Source organism: Hydra vulgaris, chromosome 11 (assembly GCF_038396675.1).
Source record: "Hydra vulgaris chromosome 11, alternate assembly HydraT2T_AEP".
NCBI lineage: Eukaryota > Metazoa > Cnidaria > Hydrozoa > Anthoathecata > Hydridae > Hydra > Hydra vulgaris.
This window is the reverse complement of record NC_088930.1, coordinates 2,301,302-2,324,499: the sequence shown is the minus strand read 5'-3', so window position 1 is coordinate 2,324,499 and position 23,198 is coordinate 2,301,302. Positions and strand designations below refer to the sequence as shown.

Below are 23,198 nucleotides of genomic sequence, written 5' to 3'. Positions count from 1 at the left end.
AGAAGATGGTTTGAAAGCTGTATCCATTTCAGACATCGCCAGCAAGAATCGTTTTCCTTCAGTATTTTTTCTTATCGCTTCCAATATTCAGAGCACCATTCCTCGATCATTGAAATCATTCAAACCTCCTCCTTACGACCTGTTTTGTCCCTCTGTGCAATCAAGTTTGTCTCAGAAAATCTGCAAGCACTGTAACTTGTGTTTTGCCTCCAATTCATGCTCAAAAAGCATGTCAACTTTACTCATTCCAATGTTATTAACCGAATGACTATTACTGTTTTGCAAGTCAGGCCTGTTCGCATTGCCGCCAAGCGCAGAAGAGAGTTAATGGCCGTAGTTTCAGTAGAAGAGAACGCGGCCTTTGCTGAATGGTTCGATGAGGATGAAATCGAAACGGAGGGCTTTCATATTCCGAATGATTCAACTGTTTCAGACGAACCGGACTGCTCTTTTCCAATCATATCAATTGACAATCACTTAAAAAATCCTTGGATAGATGATGAGCGAGGTAAGTTGATACACTGATACACTTTGATTAAATTTAATATGTCGGATAAGACTAAAGTAATATTAAATAATTTTTTTTTTTTCAGAAAGGCAAAAGAACAAAAACATACGTGGAAATACCTAATCAGATATCAGATTCTGAATGATATTTATAGGGGTTGTGTGTGTGTGGGGGAGGGGGGGTGTTTTATGACGTCCTTTTTAAGGGGGGGGTATAGGAAAAAAGGACAGTGACAAAGGGCGGGGGGGGGGGGGGTCAAAAAATGCCTTTTAAATGGTGACGTCCTTTATGGACGGCCCCTAAGTTGTATAAAATATTTGAATTGAAGTTATGGTATAAATAAAATGACGTAATCTAAAGTATCACAAAGTAAAGATATAAAGAATTATATTTTGATTTAATTAAACCAAAGTATTATCATTGGTATTTCATCGTCGTCATCAAAAAAGCGTGTATAAATGTGCGCTCCTGACGTTAAACTTATTATTCAACTTGATTTTTTTAATTCTATTAATTAACGACACTACCTCAACTGAGTCAACATTTAACTACAATGTTATTTTCTAATTTGATGACAGAAAAACTTTATTGGATAATATAGTTTATCGTCAAAGTTGTTCATTTATACATATACCTCTGATGTCAATGACTTTTTTTTTCTGTACTTGATAAAGTATCATTGCATCACATTATTAGACTTTATTTATAACAATTTTTAAAAGTAAAATTACCATCTTTTTTTCTAATTGGATATATGTTGTAAAACCAGGTGATAATGTAGGGCCGCGCATTTTTAGTGGAGTGTCTTGCTGTCCATGTACTATCATATGAATACCCGCATCCATTTCGTCTTTATAGTATTCATAATGGATAATATTTATTGTGATTTTCAAGCTTCTTTTCATTCCTGCACCACCAATCTTTAAAAGTTTATGAGGAAGTTTTCCTGAGTTAAATGTGAAACAACGCTCCCCCTGCATCCAACTAAACATGGTAAAATTTTCATCAGAACAAGGTATACCGTTAAACTCACAGTCAACAAGCATTTCTTTTAAGTCAAACATGGCTCCAAAGGTCACATTTCTGTATTCTTCAGCTGTTACCAGTCCTTGTAATTTTGGATTCAAAATAGCTTTGTCAACTTTTGTTCCGTCCATTTTGCTTAACCGAAATTCGTTGAAATTGCAGAAAGATACAGCCGGGAAATCAATTTCATCAACGTATATTCTCATTTGAGTAGTACTGATTGGATAAGAAAAATAGTTTACTGTACTTTCGTACACCTTTTGTGCTGCGTAACCAAAAGCTGTCATTGTTATAAGTAACCATATCGTTCGTCGAATAAAATGGTTTTCTTTACCAGCTATATAACTAATCCCATGAAAAGAAGAATTATCAATCATTTCTGACACATACTCTTTTGTTTTGTGGCTTCTTAGTTCACGAGGAGTTTTAATCTTATTTGTATCTGTAATTATAAAAAAGATAACAATTAATTTGTGATTGAGTGCAACATTACATTTAAAGCGGGTCTGTGGCATAATTTGTCTCAGAATAAAGGTCACTCTTTTAATACCACAGTCATTCGTTAACAGTTACTTAAAATGGTGACCTTTTGACCATGTTTGTTTTGTGTCTGGGTAACAAATTAAGGAATTAACAAGGTCCAATAGAGTTATTTATAAGAGCTTTGTAAGAGATAATTTTTTATTGTTTATTATTAATCTCTATTGATCTTTAAAAAATTAAAAAACTTTTTATTGTTTTAATATTTTTTTCATAATGTGTTGTAGTTAATTTTCATTAATGTGTATTGCATAAAGATGATGTCCTAAAATAGTAATTTATGATAACATAAGCTAAAAATATAGAACAGAAATATATTTAAGAGTAGAAACACAATGCAAAAAGTGAAAAAATACGAAGTTTCGAAAACAAATAGAAATCAAATCAAATTTTGTTGTTGTTGTTTTTATTTCATAATAGCATTTTACATTATTTTTATTTTATTTAACAGTAATTTTTAGCAGTAAAAATAATAAATTAGGAATTTTACTTCTGATATTAAAAGCTTGAACCAATTTATTTTTGAAACTTTTCGCGGTAAAAGAATAAAAGTTGAATATTTGAAATCAAAATGAAAATGAAAAAAGAGGGTTAGTTGGTAGCAGGGGTAAGATGACGAATTTCATTTATCTGCAGAGCCTTTGATTACATTAGAAAGTGTCATTAGTTAAATTAAACCTTACTAATTGACTTTTTCCTTCTTCACTACAGTATTGTATGGATTCACCCATAAATGATATTGGGGATAATGTGTTTTTTAGACAAAAATATAGCTTTTGGAACATTGCCTTTTTTTTACTTTGCAAAAAAAAACAGTTTGTCATATGAAAAATAATTATTAAAAAGATTCGATTAGCAATTGATTTGTTTCCAGTAAGTTTATTTTTCAATAGTTGCTGTTTTTTAGAACTTAAAAACGGATTGAAAAAATGACTGGAGTATGTTGGTAAAATTTTTACAGATTTAGGTGGTTACTAAAAGGAAAAAAAATTTTTTTTCAAATTTTTTGTTTAATTTGTAATAAAATTAAGAATTCTTGTTTTTTACAAAAAAAACTTAAAAAAAAATCTTCAGGGAATTTTTTTATCTAGAAAAATTTGCGCTTGTGTTTTAGCTTATTAAACAAAATATTATTTGCTCTCAGCTCAAAGTTATATTAAATTTTTGTTTTAAAAATGTTGCTAAAAAAAAAATAGTTACAAAGTTTTATATAAGTTTTTCAATAAATAAAAAATTAACAATCATTTTTTATTAGAGATGTCACGAATATTCGGTGGCTGTTCAGCCTATTCGGCTACTCTTTTTACTATTCAATATTCGGCCGAATATTGCAAACTATACGGCCGAATACCGAATACCAGATTTCACTGATCTCTAAAATAAATATTAATAAATATTGTTATACAGATTACTGGTTGTAACGATAAAAATGCATTAAAACAGATTTCATAAAACTATTTTTATTTATTTTTTATTTTAACAAATAATTGGTATATTTGATAGTTAAAATCCTTAGGTGGTAAGTTATGATAAAACATTTTCATCGTTTGATATTTTTTTAAGTTTTGAATTTCTTATAAGTTGTACATACTTTTAAAAATAGCCATTCACTGCGTACCTTGACACCAGCAATTAATAAGAAAATTTTAGAAAGTTCTGTCAAGATAATGTTTTGCGCTTGCTGACCAATTTAAGCGAACGGTTTTATGTAAGAACTGATATCATTTGCAATTGAACTTTTAATTCTCACATCTTTATAAATATTTTTTTTTACTTCAATTTTTTTGTCAAGATTAGTTTGATTTTTTTTGTTTCTTTTTCTTACGGATTTGAAAGCTTTCACAAACTTAATCTTTCTCAGAGCATTTAAATTTTATATTACAGTTAATTCTCAGTAAGTCTAACTCCGGTTAACTCGCACTTTTTTTGTCTTGAACTGTACCATTTGGTTCCTTCAAATCGTTTAATTAATTACTTATTAAAATTTCCCGGTAAAGTCGAATATAGAATAACTTGAGCTTTCTCTAGTCAAATCATTTTTTTCCCTCTTGAACTTTTTGTATGGGAAATTAAGAAAGCAAAGTAACATGATCAACTTTTTTATTTAGAAGTCATTCCATATACATAAATAAAAGTACCCTAATATTTTCTATATTTTTTTGCTGCATTTAGATCTGTATAAAATAGATCGCTATCAGACGTGAAATAAAGCTATAACAAAACTGTTACAAAATCATAATAAAATAGCGTTAAAATTTTTAATGGTATTTTATTATGATTTTACAACAGTTTTATTATTGCATTATTTTACGTCTCCGACTTACACTCCGGGTAAAAACAGGGACTCCCGGACTCCGGACACCGACTTCGCATCCATGTTGTAAATACTTATAGTATAAAAAAAAATTTATAAATACGAACACAGTCTAATCCCGATAACTTGAACCTTCGAGGGGCCAAAGAAAATGGTTTGACTTTACGAATGTTTTACTAAAGCGAATTCCCTTTAAGTCGAATTTTGGCTGATACGAGATATTAGTTCGACAATTTTTCTTTATTCAATGCTTAAGTTTAAACACATTAAATATACACTATTCAATATTTAAACTTTAGTTAACTATTATACAAATAAAAGTGTAAAAAATGTTTGTAGGGGAGACCGAGGCTGGTTGGCTCGGTTTTTACACTATGAGCTCTGTAGCCCTAACAGCACATTTTTTTAAAAATATTAAAGTGTAGTCTCAAAGAGTATGAATTTGGGTAACTTATAAAATTTGTATTCATTTACAAAAAAAAATTCTTAGGGCCTTCCTGGGCCCTCAAAAAAAAAAAAAAAAAAAAATGCGCTAACTTACCCTACCACGGGGTAAGTTGGCGCAAACTATAAAAATGATTATTAATGTACTATTAAGTGCAAAACTAATAGAAATTTTTTTACTATTAATTTTGACAAAAAATTTATATTACATTTTAGCTGTTACCAAATATTAGTAAGTGTAACAGCAGAAACAGTAGCCCACTTTTTATCTGAAAAAAAAACCTAAAAAAAATTTTTTTAAATTTTTTTGTAAGAATAAATTTTTTCAATATTGTTTAAAAATTAAAAAAAAAAAAGTTAATTTTAAAAAAATATATTTTTTTTTCCATAGTAAATGCTATGAGCCAACTTACCTCGTAAAAGTTTTGCCAACTTATCCCGCCTTTTTTTCAATCAGCAGTCTATACTATACTCAACAGTCTATAGATCCTGAAAAACAGCAACTTTGAAAAAAAAAATTTTCTGACGAAATGCTCTGAAGATAAACGCAGTTTGTCAACTTACTCCTGCCGCCAACTACCCCCGGTCTCCCCTATTCACGCTGTACACTCAAAAGGTAACGTTAAAAAAGGTTTAGCAACAAAATGACTTCCTTAATATTATTTGATAGAACTACTTTTAAAAACATCTTTTATTAAGATATTTATTAAAACTATAAAAAAATTGCATTTTTAATAAAAATGCAATTATTTTATAGTTTTTTTTTTGCAATTATTTATAGTTTCAATAAATTTATAAAAAAAATTTTAAATTGTATATTTTTTTGTTTATTTGAATTTCATACTATATTTTTCTGTACAATGCTCTTATATTTGAAGTTATTGTTGGTTTAGCATAGGAACACCCACAAATAATTATAAAGACTAACCCAAAGTAGCGTCCGTTATTGATCAACATTTTTGCGTATGAAGTACTACTCAAGCTTGTTGGTGTTGGTGTTGGTGGTCACTGGATATAAACCCGTATTGCAAAACAGTCCGGGTTTTAACAACTTGTTTGACGCTCCAACCAACTGAGATATCCAGCCACCACTTATTTATAAATGGAATCCGGAGTACAGGAGTCTCTGGTTTTACTAGAAATCAGGAATGCCGTCGGTCATAAAGACTCCGAGATTTTTTTAACTTTATATAAGCAACTTTTCTTAACGAACCTTTGTTAACTCTTATAAGTTTATAAATTTAAAATTGTTTAGACAACAGTTACGTAACTTTAAACCAGTAAAAGCAGGAAGTACGCTGTGTATGGCAAGCCCTCAAGCCAAGGGTGGAGGGCTTGCCACACGCAGCGTAAGCCTCATTTGAATATGCGGCAGATCTGTGAGTCAGTTCTGCTTTTAATTTATCGATAATAGCAGTTAGCTCATTAACCTGAAATTCATCTTTTATAAGCAGGAGATCTTCTATAGAAGTACCTTCATCGAACTGTTGCTTTCTCTTTCTTTTTGATTTTTTATATATTTTACATTTGGACAACTCTTTTCCATATTTCTCAAATCTGTCCTAATCTGTCGAACATCTCAACGACTGAATATACTCAGACAATGAATGCAACAAGCCAACAGTTTTATTCAAGTCTAAAGTGGCACCTTGTGAAGCCAGACTTGTTTTGTTAAATCTACGCAGTGTCGTGTCCCAAAAGACAGTCAAAGTACCTGTTTCCTATTTACCAAGACGTTTTTCTATTTTGCTTATTGAGTTTCACCTTTTGTACATTTGTAAGTTGCAATGGTATCTAGAGCAGATTCAATATTCTTGTAACACTTCCGCAAAGCAGTTGTTGCATCAGTATGTGCTTACTATTGCGCGTCTGATGTTTTTTAAGCATAGATGTCTTGTTTTTGGCAAGCACTTTTGTCGTGAAATTTATGGATGAGTGGATGCACTAAAGAATGTGTAGATCCGTTCCACAATATAAAAAAACCAACTGCTACACTACAACAACATTTGGATTTTTACTATTTTTCTCAAAAATTTTATAACTATATTGTTTACAACCATTTATATTATAAGTTCTAAATTATCTTAGAAATTGAGGATCCCTTTTTAATTTTAGGAGACGCAAATATGATATAAAGTACCACCCCCACCCACCCCCACCCACCCCACATCAAAAATTCCTGAATCCATCACTGAGCGAGAATAATAATAATAATAATAGCAGCAAAAAATAAACAATTAAAACAAATCAATATTAACTTCCATACAACAATTGTTTTACGTACATAGTTATGTTACAAACAATAATAATTTGACAAAACGTAGCAGCTAACGATGACATACAAGCGACTGTTGTTAAAAATCGTGAAGACTTAGTAAATATAATAATCAGAACTGTTGTAGTATTAATATTGAATAAAATATAAACTGAAATCAACAAAAAACACACAAACTTACAAAAAAAAGCGAAGTAAACAAAACATTTAAGATAAAGTCAACAAACAACAATAGATGTTAACAAAAAATAGTCGTGTGCCCTGCATCATAAACTCACATATTGAACAAAGTTGATAATTTTTTGTTTTTTTATTTAATTGTGTTGCCGTTCCGAATCTGTTGGTAATAAAAAGTTCTGACGCGTGGTTCAATTTATAATGGGCCCAAAGGCAACCCATAAAAAAATTTTTTTCCAAAAAAAACATATCACTTTTCGAAATTTTTTTTGTTTTTATTTTGTTTTCTATTTGTTCTTTACGAGTTGCGTTAAAAAAAACAAACAAAAAAAAAACCAGCATTTATCGAAAAATTATAAGGAAAAGTAATTCTTGGGGCAGTTGTTCACCTTCTGTCAATCCGAGACCGCTAGATATTTATGAAAAATTTCAAAATAACTTTTAATTGACTGCAACGGTACTAGCAAAAAAGTTACGAAGCGATTTTTACATAAAAATTTTTATTTCTTCATTTATGACCTAAAACCTATAAAATTGAATTAGTAATAAACAAAAAGTTGCAATTATATTTTTTAAAATTTTATTTTGGTTTTTTTTTCTATAAAAATTACTTTATTAAAAATTTATTTTTAATTTTCATATATTTTTGGAAGAAATAGAAGAAAAAGTAATTATTTGATATATTTTTCCTCGTAGCTATCAGGGACCGCTAGAAATTTCCAAAAATATCTAAAATTGGTTTAAAATGAGAGTAATTGGTCCAGTAAAAATCATACGAAGCAATTTTTCAACTTGTCATATTTTTATTTTAAGGCCAAAAAACTGCGAAGCGTCATTAGTGTTATTTTAAAAAAAAAGTCTGTTGTTGATGAAATTAAATGTCAATAGGCATTTGTTGGGCTGGACTTGGAATGGACATTTATTGGACCGAACATTGGAATGTTGTAGGATAATGGACTGTTGTTGCCGAAACTACAAAACTTTTATTTTAGCCTTTTTTAATAATTAAAAAAAAAAAATTAGTTTTCATTTGTTATTGGAAATAAATTCAAAAAAGAAAGTTAACAAACTTTAATTCAATTACTAGGAATTGATTCAAAAAATTTAAATAAAATTATAAATGAAGCACTAACTTCGATTTCAATTAATTAGATTAATGTTAAGTTTAAGCTAGTTTTCCTATGAGATTTTATTTCATCTCCACATTTAAAATAATTTATTGATATATTTATAACTCATATTTGCTTTATTGTCAATTATAATTTTAAAAATACCCCAAAGTTTATCGTTGACATCACTTTTTTTGTAATTTTCTTTTGACTTAAGCAGTCTTTGTTCCATTAACGCTCCATTATTACTTTGGTCATTGATTTTTCTAAAATAATTTTTCAGTTAAGCCCAATACATTTCTCTTGGGTTGAGCTCGCAGTAAAACTTAGGAATATGGATTATTTTTACAACCATCTTATACTTTTTATTGTGCTCTTGAACTAACTCATCTAGCTTTGATCTTTTTGTAAAAGCTAAATGAGACGACGCTTTTATTCTTAAGGCAGCAAGAAGAATGTCTGAGGTTTTCATGTGTAAGTCAGTGATTTCTAATTCTTTGCATAACAAAAACAAGCCTTAGAAACACCATCGTAATCAAAACAGTAAATTGTCTTTTCGATGTCTTCATCGAACCATTTTAGTTGCTTTATTGGACAAGTTGTAAAAGGTGATTTTCCAAACATACTCACATCTAATAACGTTTTTGTATGTGTGGTTACATTGTCGACGAGAAGATCAATTCGAAAATTTACTGACTTCATTATTACGCTATATCTCAGTAGAGCTAGAAGCCGAGTGAACTGAGTGAAATAAATCCATGTCAAAAGCAGGCTTTTATGAATTCATCCAATCAAGATATTAACAAAATTCAGTCTTCCTTGCCGTTATCAAATCAAGATCTAAACAAAACTAAGGTTTACCAAATTTCATCTGATATAGACAAAGCACTTGTTGAGGATTTTTATGTAAGTGATAAAAAAAATAACTTTTAACCATCTTCCCAAAGAAGAAGGAAAAAAAGATATTCTAAACACAAATTTTGAGCTAAAGGATCTTGCCACATGGTCACAAATAACTGATCGATTGAGGTGCTTTTTAATTGAAAATGGACCTGAGCAGGAAACCAGAGAAACCTTTCCATCAACTTCTTCTTCTGATACAAAAATAAGACATTTCAGTTCAAAGTGTGGTACAAAAAGATGCTTACCAATGGCGAACTAGTGAAAAGGCAATGATTGTTATATAGCAGTTTAAAAGATGCAACATTCTGTTTTTGTTGTGTACTTTTTTCCTCAACAAAAGCAAATAAGTTGTCTGATATTTCCGAAAGATTTAGTGACTGGAAAAAGCTTAATCCCAAGCTAGCATCATTTGTACCATGTGCAGCCCATACTCCTAATTTGGTTGGCATTCATGCTGCTGAAGTCTCACCTCTTATGGTTACATTCTTTGGATCTATTCTAAAAATATTCATATTTTTCTCCAAATCTACATTAAGATGGGAAAACCTGATAAAAGAACTCCCAATTTCATTAAAGGGTCACTGTGAAACAAGATGGTCATCAAAAAAAAGAAACAGTTGCTTCCCTAAACAATCAAGATGTGGAAGTTAATAGTATTTTACAAAACATGAGTACAAAAATAACTTTAAACCATGAAACTGTTGCTGGTGCAAAAGACCAACTCAAACTGTTCAATCTTAAGTTTCTTAATTTGTTGAACCTGCAGACTAAAATTCTTACATTAATTGATAGAGAAAATCATGCAATGCAAGCCAAATAAATTTCAATTGACATTTTTTTGGCTTGCATTGCAAAAATTTTCAATTGACCTCAAAAAAACTAAGTGGGCTTGTCTCGGCCATCCAATGTTTCAGAGAAAGAGGAGTGAAAGACATCATAGAATCTGCCAAACAAACAGCAAAAACAATTGACATTGACACAGACTTCCCAATAAAACGAAAGACAAAAGTCTTTCGCTTAATTGACAAGCGTATGATGTTTAATGAGACTAATGATGATGGCATTTTAATCAAACCAGAACAAGACTTTGTCATTCAATGCAACTGTGTGTTTGACAGTATTATCACAAAAATGTAATGGCGATTTGAGGCAATGTCCAAGGTATCATCTCACTTTCTATTTCTCACTGGAAAACAAATCTCCCTTAACTCTGTGGAAGAGCTTAAGCAAAAAGCATTTAACCTATCCCAGAAGTACAAAAATGATTTGGATTCTTTAGAACTGCAAGCTGAGATTGAGAGTTTCAAGTTTCAGGCAAAAGCTATGATGGAAAATTTGGAATGTGCTAATCCAATTGAAATATTGCAATTCATACACCCATACTCTTTAACAGATGCATATTGGAGTCATTTTCAAGTTTTATGTTACTATCTCTCAAAGGTTCAAACCACAGCATGTAAACGTGATTAGAAGTTACTAAATTAAGTTTTTGGACAAGGGAGGTCGTTTTTAAGGTAGGTTATTTTTATGAGGTGGGGGGGGGGGTAGGGTAGGGTGGCATTTCATCATGAGCCATAACTATTCGCGCAGTTTGAACTTCAGGAACATTCCAAATGTATTTAGAAGTTGCTTTTTTCAAAAACATCCAATAGTTTTTTATGTTGTTGGCAAAATAATTGACAAATGTTTTTCTATAAACTACAGCGTCTTCTCTTTCATACCCATTAACAAATGGACGAGCTTTGTTTTTCGACCAAAAAATCCCCAACTAAATAGTAAGTTTTGAATTGCTTTATAGCTTCCACTATATTGTATTATTTTGCTTTATTTGGTTCAATCGTTTGGTTTTGATCTTTCTAAAAAAATGCATCAACTTCTTTTTGAATAATATCAAAGCTAAATGGACTATTTTTCAGAGAAACTTTCTCAATGATGAAAGCGTAAATATATTCTTTAAATTTAAATTATCCTCATTCATTGAGTAGCGAGGGTGTTTACTTCGATTGTCAGAAAATAGAATCTCCTTCTCCATTAATCAATTTAAAACAGTGCTTCAGAGCAGTTGGATAAGTTAATGTTCCGAAACTCGGTTCTACTCGGTTCTCGGTTCTTCGGATTCGTTGGAACTTTGCAAGTGTAAAAGCTATAAAAATTGCAAGACTAAAATTGCAAAATAACCATTTTAAATCCCCAATTACTTTCTCGCATAGCATTTGTAATTATATCGAAATAAAATTCGCTCAAATCTTCAATATTGTGTTCTTCTTTCTCCAAATAAAAAACTTTTCTATTACTTTTTTCAGACATTTTTTTAGATATCGACCTTATCTTCTGAACTCTAATATGAGCAAGGCGCTTTTTTTTCATTTCATTAAGATGTTGATTACGCTTGTTTAGAGGAGCCATTTGAAATAAAAACTTAAAGACATGAATTTTAAGTTTTTTTTTAAATGCTGACAATATCTTAAATAGCAATCAAAAAAATATATTCACATAATTTGAAATGTGCATTTGTATTATTATTTGTATAATCAACAAAAAACTTATATTTATAATCTTATTATTTTTAGCAATTTGCATTTTGCATTATAAGAAGTGTTTATTTAAATGTGTCGTCAACCTGGTCTTTAAGTTTAAGAGCGTAGTTTTAGATTTATTCGAAAAATGTAGCGACCTATTTTAGATATTTTTGGAAATTTCTAGTGGTCCCTGATAGCTACGAGGAAAAATATATCAAATAATTACTTTTTCTTCTATATCTTCCGAAAATGTATAAAAATTAAAGATAAGTTTTTAATAAAGTAATTTTTATAGAAAAATATAATTTAGCGGCCTTGCATAGACACAAGGTGAGCTACTGCCCCAAAAATTACTTTTCTTTATAATTTTCGATAAATGCATGGTTTTTTTTATTTTTATTTATTTTAACGCAACTTGTAAAAAACAAATAGAAAACAAAATAAAAACAAAAAAATTTTGATAAGTGATATGTTTTTTTTGGAAAAATTATTTTTTATGGGTTGCCTTTTGGGCCCATTATAACCATGACGCGAACCACGCGTCAGATTTTTTTTTTTTTTGGAATGACAACATAACTAACTAGAAAAAAAAAAAAAATTATCAATTTCGTTCAATATGTGAATTTATGATGCTGTGCACTCTACCAATAAAAATATCTTTCTTTACTTTTTTATACTTTTCTTTTTGTTTATCTGTTTTTCTTTATCTGTCCTTATCTATCTTTTTTTAATTCTAAAACTTTCATTATTTTTTGTTTGTTTTTTTGCCGTAGTAAAAAGCATCCGACATCGGCTCATGGCTGTCACGGAGTTTTTGTAACTGTTGTTGTGTATTAAAAGGAACATTTATTACTACAGAAGTTGTTCTTGCTTTATTGTTCTTTCCAATGGCACATAACTTTAAATACTTGAAGTAAAAAAACGTACATTTTCAAAATGTGTGTTAACAAAATTTATTACTGGCCAGAGGTGCATGCTTCAATTGTCTCAGTTATAATCCGCCCTTGCCTTCGGCATATAAATTATTAAAAATTGTGTAGAGTGTTTATGGCGTACATCATCTTGAGCATATATTGCTTTTAAAGAATATAAGAGGCGAATCACAGCATATGCGGTGTACAAAACAATTAGTGTACACTAATAGCTAGATTCCAAATTATGGTAAGACATAAATATTGACATACTTAAACTTGCTAGTAAGTTAAGAAAAGTAAAGGAAGCATTTTTCTGACGCGTTTTCCGTATGATAATATTTAAACTAATAAATATGGTTTTACTGATAAAATAAATGTATGAAAGTCATGTTTTTACGTCATATAAGTCGCTTTCTTAGCTATTAAATCTTTTTTAACACAGTTATGAAGTATCATTTTAAACACAGTTATGGAGTATCATTTTACAAGTGCAGCAATTGACGTCTATTCGATGTGTCTGAGCACGTCGTTGGCCAGGAAAATTCGTAATATATTTTGAGTTGCTATAATTTAACATTACATTATAAAAACGCGTTACGACAATTTTGGTTTAAAAAAACGCGTTTAATTTATAAATTATTATAATAAGGTTTTTAATTAATTATTTGTTGTGGGTTATTTAACTAATTATTTAATTTTGAAAAGGGTATAAATTAAGAGAATGCCGATATTCAGAGATACCATTGAGCGTGGTAATCAAACTCGAAACTTCTCGCTTACCAGCGAGTGCTCTACCACTACACCACTACAGCATGTAAATTTGAAGTTAACAAATCCGTTATCTAAAGTATATTAGTAGAAATAGCTTCAACCTAAAAGAAATAGTTATTTTTTGAGCAAAAAAATGAAATCGATAATAAATTATAACTTTTTACAGCATAATTGAAACTTTATATAGTCTACTATAATTGAAACTTTATATAGTCTACCATAACATTTTAGGTACAATTTTATCCCTAAAAACTTTGGTTAATTGACTCAAAAAAGTCATTAAAGAAAAAATTGGAGTTCAAGGAGTTTCTATTTTTAGATCCCCGGGATTTAGAGTTCCAGACCTGCAAAATTGATAAGGTTTCGCATCCTTGATTTATAAATATATTTTTTTATTTTTAATTCCAACAATAACAACATCAGTAAAAAAGGAGTTTAACCTAATTAAATGATATTTTGGAGTGTTTGTATGAATATAGATATGTATATATATATATATATATATATATATATATATATATATATATATATATATATATATATATATATATATATATATATATATATATATATATATATATATATATATATATATATATATATATATATATATATATATATATATATATATATATATATATATATATATATATATATATATATGTATATATATGCGTGTAATATACATTTATAAAATTATTTTTTCTAAAATACATACTAGCATTAAATATACATAATAACGTTTGATGGAACTGTGATATTTTGAGATTGACATTCTATAGCAATAATACGACATCAACTATATTTGAACTCAATAAGATTTTGGAAAAAAAAACTTACTTATTGGCTGATTATTATTTTCCTGTACAGCCTCGACAACTATTTTTGCCAGTTCTTCAAAATTCATTTTTAATAAAACGTTTAGAAACGTTTCTTTTGGTTCTGATTTTTTCTTCTTAAACTTCTTTTTTTCAAATAGTTTTAGCGATTTTATGAAATAATTTATCCTGAATGCTAAAACGTAAAAAACATCTTATTTAAAAATTAGGATTTTAAAATAAACTAACTAAGCTTTTAATGCATTAAAAAAATAATAATAATAATAATTGTGCATTATCTAAATGTCCGGGACAAACGATGAATATTTTAAAAATTTCACTCGCTGTTTAGTCCATTATTTGATTTTTCTATTGCTCCATATGTAGCTTAATCTATGTGTATTTTTTATCTGTTTATTGTGATTTGGGTCAGAATTCTGTAAAACTATCATGTTTTTTTATGTATCTTTTAACTATTTGAATATTTACTGTTTTTACTGCTTACTACATACTAATCTAGACATTATATTATGATGTAATTACAAAAATATAGTAAACAAAGAAAAGAAAAATTTAAAAAATGAAAAACATAAATAGTTTTAACATAAAATATCTTTTAATTTTAGCAATTATTTCAGTACTGTACTTTGAGTACTTATGAGGCAGGTTTGAGTACTTATGAGGCGTGTACTTATGAGCCGGGCTGACTATAAAAATAACGACATAAAAAAGTTTAATTTTTTATATTGGAATTTTAATTTAAATTTGAATTACGCATTTTTATTTGTATTTAATTTTATAAAAGAATTAGCGTGATTTATTTTATCCAATCAGCTTCATTCATAGGCCGGCTTAACTTACTTGTTCGTGCTTATACGGAAAAAAAAATCGTCTCACCTGAGTGGGATATCACTAAAAAAAGGCAAGATCTCAGTTATCCAGGCTAGTTGGTTTTTCATGTAAACAAGAATAATTTTTATAGGTAAATATTAAACATGCCATAATCTCGTTTAAGCAAGCCAGCCCAGTTAACTGGGCTAGCCCGCCTCATATAAACAGCCCCATAGAGCTTTAGTATTTGTACTTAAGGATTAACACTAAATAAGGATTAATCAATTTAAGTTTTTTGTCTGCAAGCAAATGCACTTTTTGTAAATTACAAAAAAATTTAATTTTGTTGCAAATAGGAAAAGTTGATAAAATTTACATTTTAGAGTAGTTCAGTATCAGATTTTAATCTAAAACATATTTGATTTTAAAAACATTTACGTATCGTAGTAAATTTTTTGTATATCGATGCGTTGAAAATAAATTTTTTTTTTATTAAACTGTTGTGCATAATACAAGCAGATTAATTATCTTATATAAAGTAGTCTAGCTAGTTGTATATTTGTGTTAGTATGTCTCTTTGTATATTCAAAATATTTAAAGTAAAAAAATTTAAGTCTCGAACGTTTTTAAAAATACCCTGTTTACTTAACCATAGCATTTACAAGACCTTTATAATAATAACTGCAAAACCAATGCTGCTGCGTCCATCGCATTGTGTCGATATGAAAAATAACTATTTCGATCACTGCAAAACAAAAAACCCTTGTCGAAAAAAGCATGTTTTAGGTATACAATGTATATTTCATAGAAAAAAATCTTTATTAAATTAAGCTATAGAAAAAAGGATATTAAATAATTGATTGGTATTTCTAAGTAATACAGCTATGGTTAGGGAATATTAAAAAATGCTACGAAACCTTCATAGATGCAAACATTTCGTTTAAATTTAAAACCAAAGCGTCTGAAGCAGACAAAGAGTAGACTGATGAATTGCAGTAGTAAAACATTAGACATACACAACAATTTATCAAATTAAACACAATCATTTTTCAATATTTGTGACAGTGCATAATAAATCAAACAAACTGACAATGATTTTTATTGTCAAAGACAAACTTCGTGCCAAAACAAACAAAATTAATTATGACTGTTTCAGCATCTTGTAAAAAAATCATTATTGGCTTTACCGATGTCGTAAATAAAACAGGTCTTTGTAAGACCGGTATTTTTATATGTCAAAGGTAAAAGAACAACTCATTAAAAATAATTACTTTAGTACGCTGTTGAGGGTTCAAATCCACTCCTTACAACAATACATTTTCAATTTTTCAATCTGGTCATATTTATTCATTGCAAATAAATAAGGCAAAAAAGACTTTTAATTGTTAAACATTTTTTGTAAAGTTTTTGCTACTACAAGCTTTTTTTTTTTTCCTCCACAAAAACATTTTGTGGGGTAGCAGGACAGGCTTATTAATTTTTTTCTTTATTTAGCTTCAGGATATATTTTTTTCGGACCATCCGCAGCTTAATAGGACTAATTACCTGAGCGCATTAATAACCTACGTATTTCTATCATGACATTTTTATCATGCGCAACAAGTTTTTACCGATGTTTTGATGTTTTTGAAAATTTTAAAACAACGACTTTGCCTACAAAGACGTAAATGATAAAAGTTTTAACATTATTTAATAAATAAGACTATAAAACAGCAATTAAATGCTAAAAATCAAATTTAGGAGATGTTGCTGCAATACAACATTCAAGTAAAAGTAAAACTGTAAAACTTGATATATGTTTTTATATTACATAACTCTATATTACAGGCTCTGTGCAATAGTCATAAATTATATTACAGGCTCTGTGCAATAGTCATAAATTAAATATAGAGAAACTAATGCAACACAAAGAAAAAAGAAAAATTACTGGTTTAAAAAATATAATTCCTGAAATGGATCTTAAAATCTTAAAATGTGTAGTTGAGTACTGGAACTCAAAAGAACAAAGAACAATCTTAAAGGATGTTCTTGAAAATGAAATTCCTAGATCCTAGAGATTTTTTTTGAAACTTTTTATTTACCTTACTTGTAATATATAGTGGGTATTTAACAAATATATAAATAAAAATAAATAAGTAATTTAAAGTTTGTAAAAAAGTGCTGCAATTCTTTTTCGTCATAACCTCGGTAAGATCTCAAGAAAATAATTTTAACAGACAATGAAAAAAACTGTTGCACTTTTTCAACTCGCTATTGGTATGTATTTATATAAAAATGGTTTCATTCAATCCTCATTCTTTTTAGAAATTGATTAAGACTTTAAATTAAGTTTTGTTTTTTAGAATCTTCTAGTTTAATTCATTCGAAATTTTCCCCGATAAAACTGAAGGTCGTTAAATATGTGCTAAAGTTATTGAGTTGTTGCCAAAATAACCGTAAATTACACCTACTTAATGTACCAAAAAAAAACCTTTGTGTCATTTTTTTCATTATTCATTATCTTCATTATGCTTTCTGCAGTTATTTTTTTTTTGGCTTGTGCTGTTAAATATTCTCTCTTGGACGAGCAATTAAGCAGAAAGCTTTTTTAAGCTTTTATTTTATAATCAAAAAACATTTAACATACGTTAGTATACATTTAACATACTGTTAGTATACGTTTAAATGTGTTTATCTAACATACAATTAGTATATATTTGTATCTGTTTATCTAACATACTGTTAGTATATTTTTGTATGTGTTTATTTAACATACAGTTAGTATATGTTTGTATGTGTTTGTCTAACATACAGTTAGTAATTGTGTTAAGGGATGGCACTTTTACTTACTTTTTTTTTTTACTTACTCGAGTAAGTTAATTTTTATCAAAAGGTAAATTACATAAGTAATTTTAAAAGTTTTATGTAAATTTACATTTCCGTATAAGTAATTTATTTTTTTGAAACGACTTTTACTTTTTAAAGTAAGTTTTTTTACTTTAAAAAAAAGTTATGTAAAAGAAGATTACATCAAAAAGTAATTTACTTTTACATGTAAAAGTAAGTCACGTAAAAAAGCTATTTTACTTTTACATTTAGAAGTTAATTACTTTTGAAAATTACATTACATAATATAAAAGTTTCTCAAACTGTAATTTACATTTTATTTACATTTTATTTAATTTACAATTTACTAATTAAAAAAAATTATATTATAAAGTAACTTGCATATGAAAGTAAATTACATAAAAGTAATGTGCTACCAAATGTAAATTAAATTTACAAATAAAATAACATTTTTTAAGTAGGAATTTTTTATTTTAAAAGTAATAACAAATCTTTATTAAAAATAAATTACATAAAATTTAAATTAGATAAGCTTACATTTTATATAAATTGTAAAGTAAATTAAAAGTAACTTATATAAAGTAAGCAAATAAATTTACTTATATTTTAAGATAACTTTGACATGATCTTGTATAAAAAGAAATGCAAAAAAGTAAAACTTTAAGGCACTAACATTTAGTTTGCGGCAACATTTGATTTGCGCGGTTTTAGGTATTTCTTCCCTGTAAAGTTTGAACATATCAATAATAGGTTTCCGCCCATGATTAAAATCCTCTCTAATTCCGGTCCATGATAGTTTTAACTATTATAAACATTCTCTGAATCAAACCGTCTCAAAAATGTTCACTCTCTGGCCAACGATTCGAAAGGTCTGGAATTTAGACAAAGCTAAAATAAGGCATTTAGCGGAAGGCGCATATACCCATGGGAGACTCAGAAAGGGTAGATAATTAGAAAAGAAAATAATTGGCGTAATTGTTAGTCTTTTTTTACAATCTTTTTGCGTAAATGCATTTATTATTTAAAAACTAAGTAGGAAAAGTTTAATCTTGTCCTGAAATATGGGAGCTATAACACCATAGCCTGAAGATTAAGGAGCCCCGAACTTTTTAAGAGGACACATTATTTTTGTAAAGATTTTTCGCTACTTTGATACAAAAAAAAGTCCACTTGCTCAAGAATATCCTTTGACTCTAAAAGTCTTGGTTTAAACTACTACGGTACTTTATATGGGCATAAAAAATTTAGAATTTTTCACGTAAATATCTTTATCTTTTTTTTTTTTTTTTTTTTGTAGTTATTTTATGTGCTCCCAGAAGTCCTTGCGGTCTTATCACAGAGCACCGCGGGAGAGCATTTAACAAGAGGTTCACGCCTCCTTCCGTACCTATGTCGCTTATTTGGCTTGAGCTGGTATCGAACATCGGACCTCTGGATTCTGAGCCAGAACTCTAACCACGGCGCCACGGCTGCTCATGTTATCTGCGTGTAGTATCAGTGGCCTAGCTACCGCAAGGCCAGTATAAGCAAAACTTATGGTCGCACAAGCAACTAAACCAAGAGCCGCAAGGTTCAGAAGCTCTAAGATTCATTTAAAGAGTTTTTTTTTTTTTTTTTAGAAAAGTTATCGCTCCAGAGAAACAGAAATTGGGCACCTTGGCCACGTATGTCTAATAACAAAATACACTTTGCTTGGCCGCTGTGTAATATACCTATATCCCGAGCTGTAGCGTAAAAACGATTTATAAGTAGATAAAGAAATAAAAATTGTGGTGATTAAAGCCTGGATACAAAAATGCCCTAAAAAATTTACCATCCCTACTCCAAATGTGCGGCCAACAAATAACTAATTTTTATTATTTTTGTTTTCTTACACTAAGTTTACATCCTCGCCAAATGAAGTGGTTGTTTCAATCTTTTTCTAAACATTCTTATGTGATAAGCAAAAACACACTTAAGTTTGGTACTTAAGTATGTTTATACCACAACATAGCATAATTTTAAAGAAAATTTAATATCAAATATTATAAAAACCATGGTTTTAATTTTGGTCAAAATGCATTTTGACCAAAATTATTGCGTTTACATAATTATATTAATATTACATCTTATAATTTACGTACGTAAATTTTGAGATGTAATGTTGATGTAATTATTAAAGACATCATTGTGTTATTGGTTATCCATAAAGTCTTTAAATGAGTTTAATGTGGTTTTTATCAACACATTAAAAGGTTTTTAGAAAACCTCATTTGCACGTAACTATATAATAATATTATTAGTTAAAGAAGAGGCTATTGATTAATTAATTGTAATTGGTTTGTTGATAAAAGGAACCGTCGCATGTACAAATTGTAAAACTTTTTTACATTTTCCTAAACATTCTAATGTGATATAAACAAGAACATACTTAAGTTTGGCACTTAAGTATGTTTCATTTACCAAAAGTATATTTATTAACCATAATCATTGGTTTTTCATAATCATAATATTACATCTCAGAGTTTGCGCAAGTAGACATCATTATATTATTGGTTATCATAAAGTCCTTAAATGAGTTTAATATGGTTTTCAACAACACATTTACAGACCTCATTTGTACGTAGCTATCAATAATACTATTAGTTAAAGATGCTATTGATTAAGTAATTTTAATAGGTTTGGTAATAAAAGAATACGCCGCATTTTTAAATTATGAAACTTTTTTATATCGCTTTTAATGTGGTATAATACCATGCAATACTTGTATTTAAACCCATTTAAAGTTAAATCTTGTTTTTTGTTTAATTTATATTTTCATAGATAAAATTTTTTTAAACCATTTTATTTATACGTTAAAAAAAAAAATTATTTAAAATTTCTGTTATTTATGCAATATTTGTTTTGTTTTAGTATGTTATTTAGAAAAAGATTCACCTTTTTCTAAAATAACATACTAAAACAGGTGAATTTGGTACTTCAGATACATATAATTTAATTTTTTAGATATATTTTCAAAAAATACAAAACTATAATAAGGTTGTTAAACTCAAACTTCAGAAAAACACATGATCATCGATTTTTAATGACAAGTTTTTAATGACATTATTATGTACGGATATTTAGAGGCTTGGCAATAAGACTATTTTTGTCTTCTTCTTTTCCCCGCCTTTCGTATATTTTACAAAAGAAAATTAATAATTTGTAACGGCAAATTAAGAAAAATAAAAATTTATAAAAATTAAAAATCTATCACTGTATTAAAGAATGTCTTTATATAATAAAAAAATCCCCTAAATAATTGGGGAGGCTGCTCAAAATTTATATGTTCATAGTTTTTGAACACTAAGTGATTATTGCATGACATTAGAGACTTGTTAATGAATATAAATTTAATTTAATATGTTAAAAAAATGTATTTATAAATGTTATAAACTCATCACTCTCACACCAATGGCATAAAAGGGAAATCAACATTTTTAAGGGTTTGTTTTTAGCAGACTCCGATTATCGCAATACTTTTGAAAAGCTTTGCATAAACATGAATATATAAATGTTTGGAGTTTGTTTCATGTCGTTACATAAAGTTCTCAAACAAAAACAAAAAGCTTGCTACGGGCCTGATTTTGAACATGTGAATGGAATCTGGTTGTTTAAATAATGGGATAATAATGCACTTTTGTTATTTTTTTTACATTAAATTTTTGAAAATTTAAAGTAAAAAAAAGTAACAAAAATTTACTGAAAAAAAAACAATTCGATGTTATTTCATCTGTATGATAAAATAACGTCAAGACAATTTTCTTCCCATTCGACCATATAATTTTAAACTTGAAAATGTGCTTTTTTGAACCATTCTACTAATACGCTATATTAAATAAGTTAAAATAAGCGGTTGTTGCAGTTATGATAAGTTATAAATTTTTTTTCAAGTTAAATACTTTTACATTTATACTTTTTTAACTTTAATTTCTTTTTTCAAATTAATCTTGATGTTATTTACATCAGTTGTTTGAAAGTTTTTTTTTGAAAGACTGTCTGGTTTAACGTTCTTGCTTTGGAAATGGCTCTACATTTTGAAATTTTATTCTAAGTTTTGTATTTTGGCTTCCTTTATTCAGCGTGATTGTTAAAAACCAATCTAACCAAAATAAAAGTTATTTCTGGAAATGACCAACTCGAATAATTGTTAGATAATAGAATAATAAAGGAATAACTGTTTTCTGGAATGGACTAATTGAATTTAGTTCATTTCAGACAACAGTTTTATGAATAGCTATTAATAAATACACAAAAAAATTAATTTTCATTTCTGAGTGGCTGTTTCGACCAGAGCTGACCAGTGCCGTCCCGAATGGGGCTGAAGAGGTATCCCCCACCCCAAAGCTATTATATATGCATTTGAGTTAGCACATTTGTACATTTAGTTGGCAAGTTTTGAAGTATACCACGCTGAATAAAAGAAGCGAAAAGCAGCATAACTACAAATATGCCCGGCTCCTTTACGGTAAATTTTTATCAGCGCCACTACCTTATTTCCTCCCGAAAAAAAATTAATACTGAAACAAATAAATCAAAAAAATGTTTTTAAAGCTTTTATGCAAAAAATCTTTCTCTCTAAAAAGTTATAAAGCCCAATTTTAAAGAAAAATAAAATATTAGAGAAAAAAAGTAAAGGTACGACCTCCTTGCCCAGGAAACAAATTTAACATGCACGTTCATCGGGACTACATAAATGCTGTCAAGATAAAGTAAAATCAAAGTAAAGCCGGAATGATAAAGTAATATTAAAAAAAAAAAAGATTCAAAAAAGTAGAGTTCTCTCCAGTGTTCTGAAAATAATTTCAACTTGTACTTTTATTAAGTTTACACAAATGCTGGAAGGTTTACACATGCATGAATTACCAATAGCTTAGAAGTTATGCCCCCTTTACCCCTTCTTCCCCCAACAAACTTTCATTATAGTAAGTAAAAGTAAAAGTAAGCATGTTTTACTTGTAAAAGTAAATTACTTTTTCAAGTAGCACTTACTCATTTAAAAAACTTTTTCAAGTAGCACTTATTTAAAAAACTTTTTCAAGTAGCACTTACTCATTTAAAAAACTTTTTCAAGTAGCACTTATTTAAAAAACTTTTTCAAGTAGCACTTACTCATTTAAAAAACTTTTTCAAGTAGCACTTTTTTAAAAAACTTTTTCAAGTAGCACTTACTCATTTAAAAAACTTAATTTAAGTAATTAAGTT

General features: G+C 28.5%; 1 protein-coding gene across 1 annotated transcript in view; it reads right to left on the bottom strand.

Annotated features, from left to right (window-relative positions):
* The window catches only part of LOC100192297 (acid-sensing ion channel 1), a 102,546-nt gene that overhangs the window by 73,814 nt on the left and 5,534 nt on the right, over positions 1-23,198 (bottom strand). The window contains exons 2-3 of the mRNA XM_065809799.1: positions 14,341-14,514; positions 1,240-1,976 (exon numbers count right to left, since the gene is read on the bottom strand). Of these exons, the coding sequence (XP_065665871.1) occupies positions 1,240-1,976; positions 14,341-14,407 (804 nt within the window). The 5' untranslated portion in view covers positions 14,408-14,514. The remainder of the gene's footprint in view (positions 1-1,239; positions 1,977-14,340; positions 14,515-23,198) is intronic.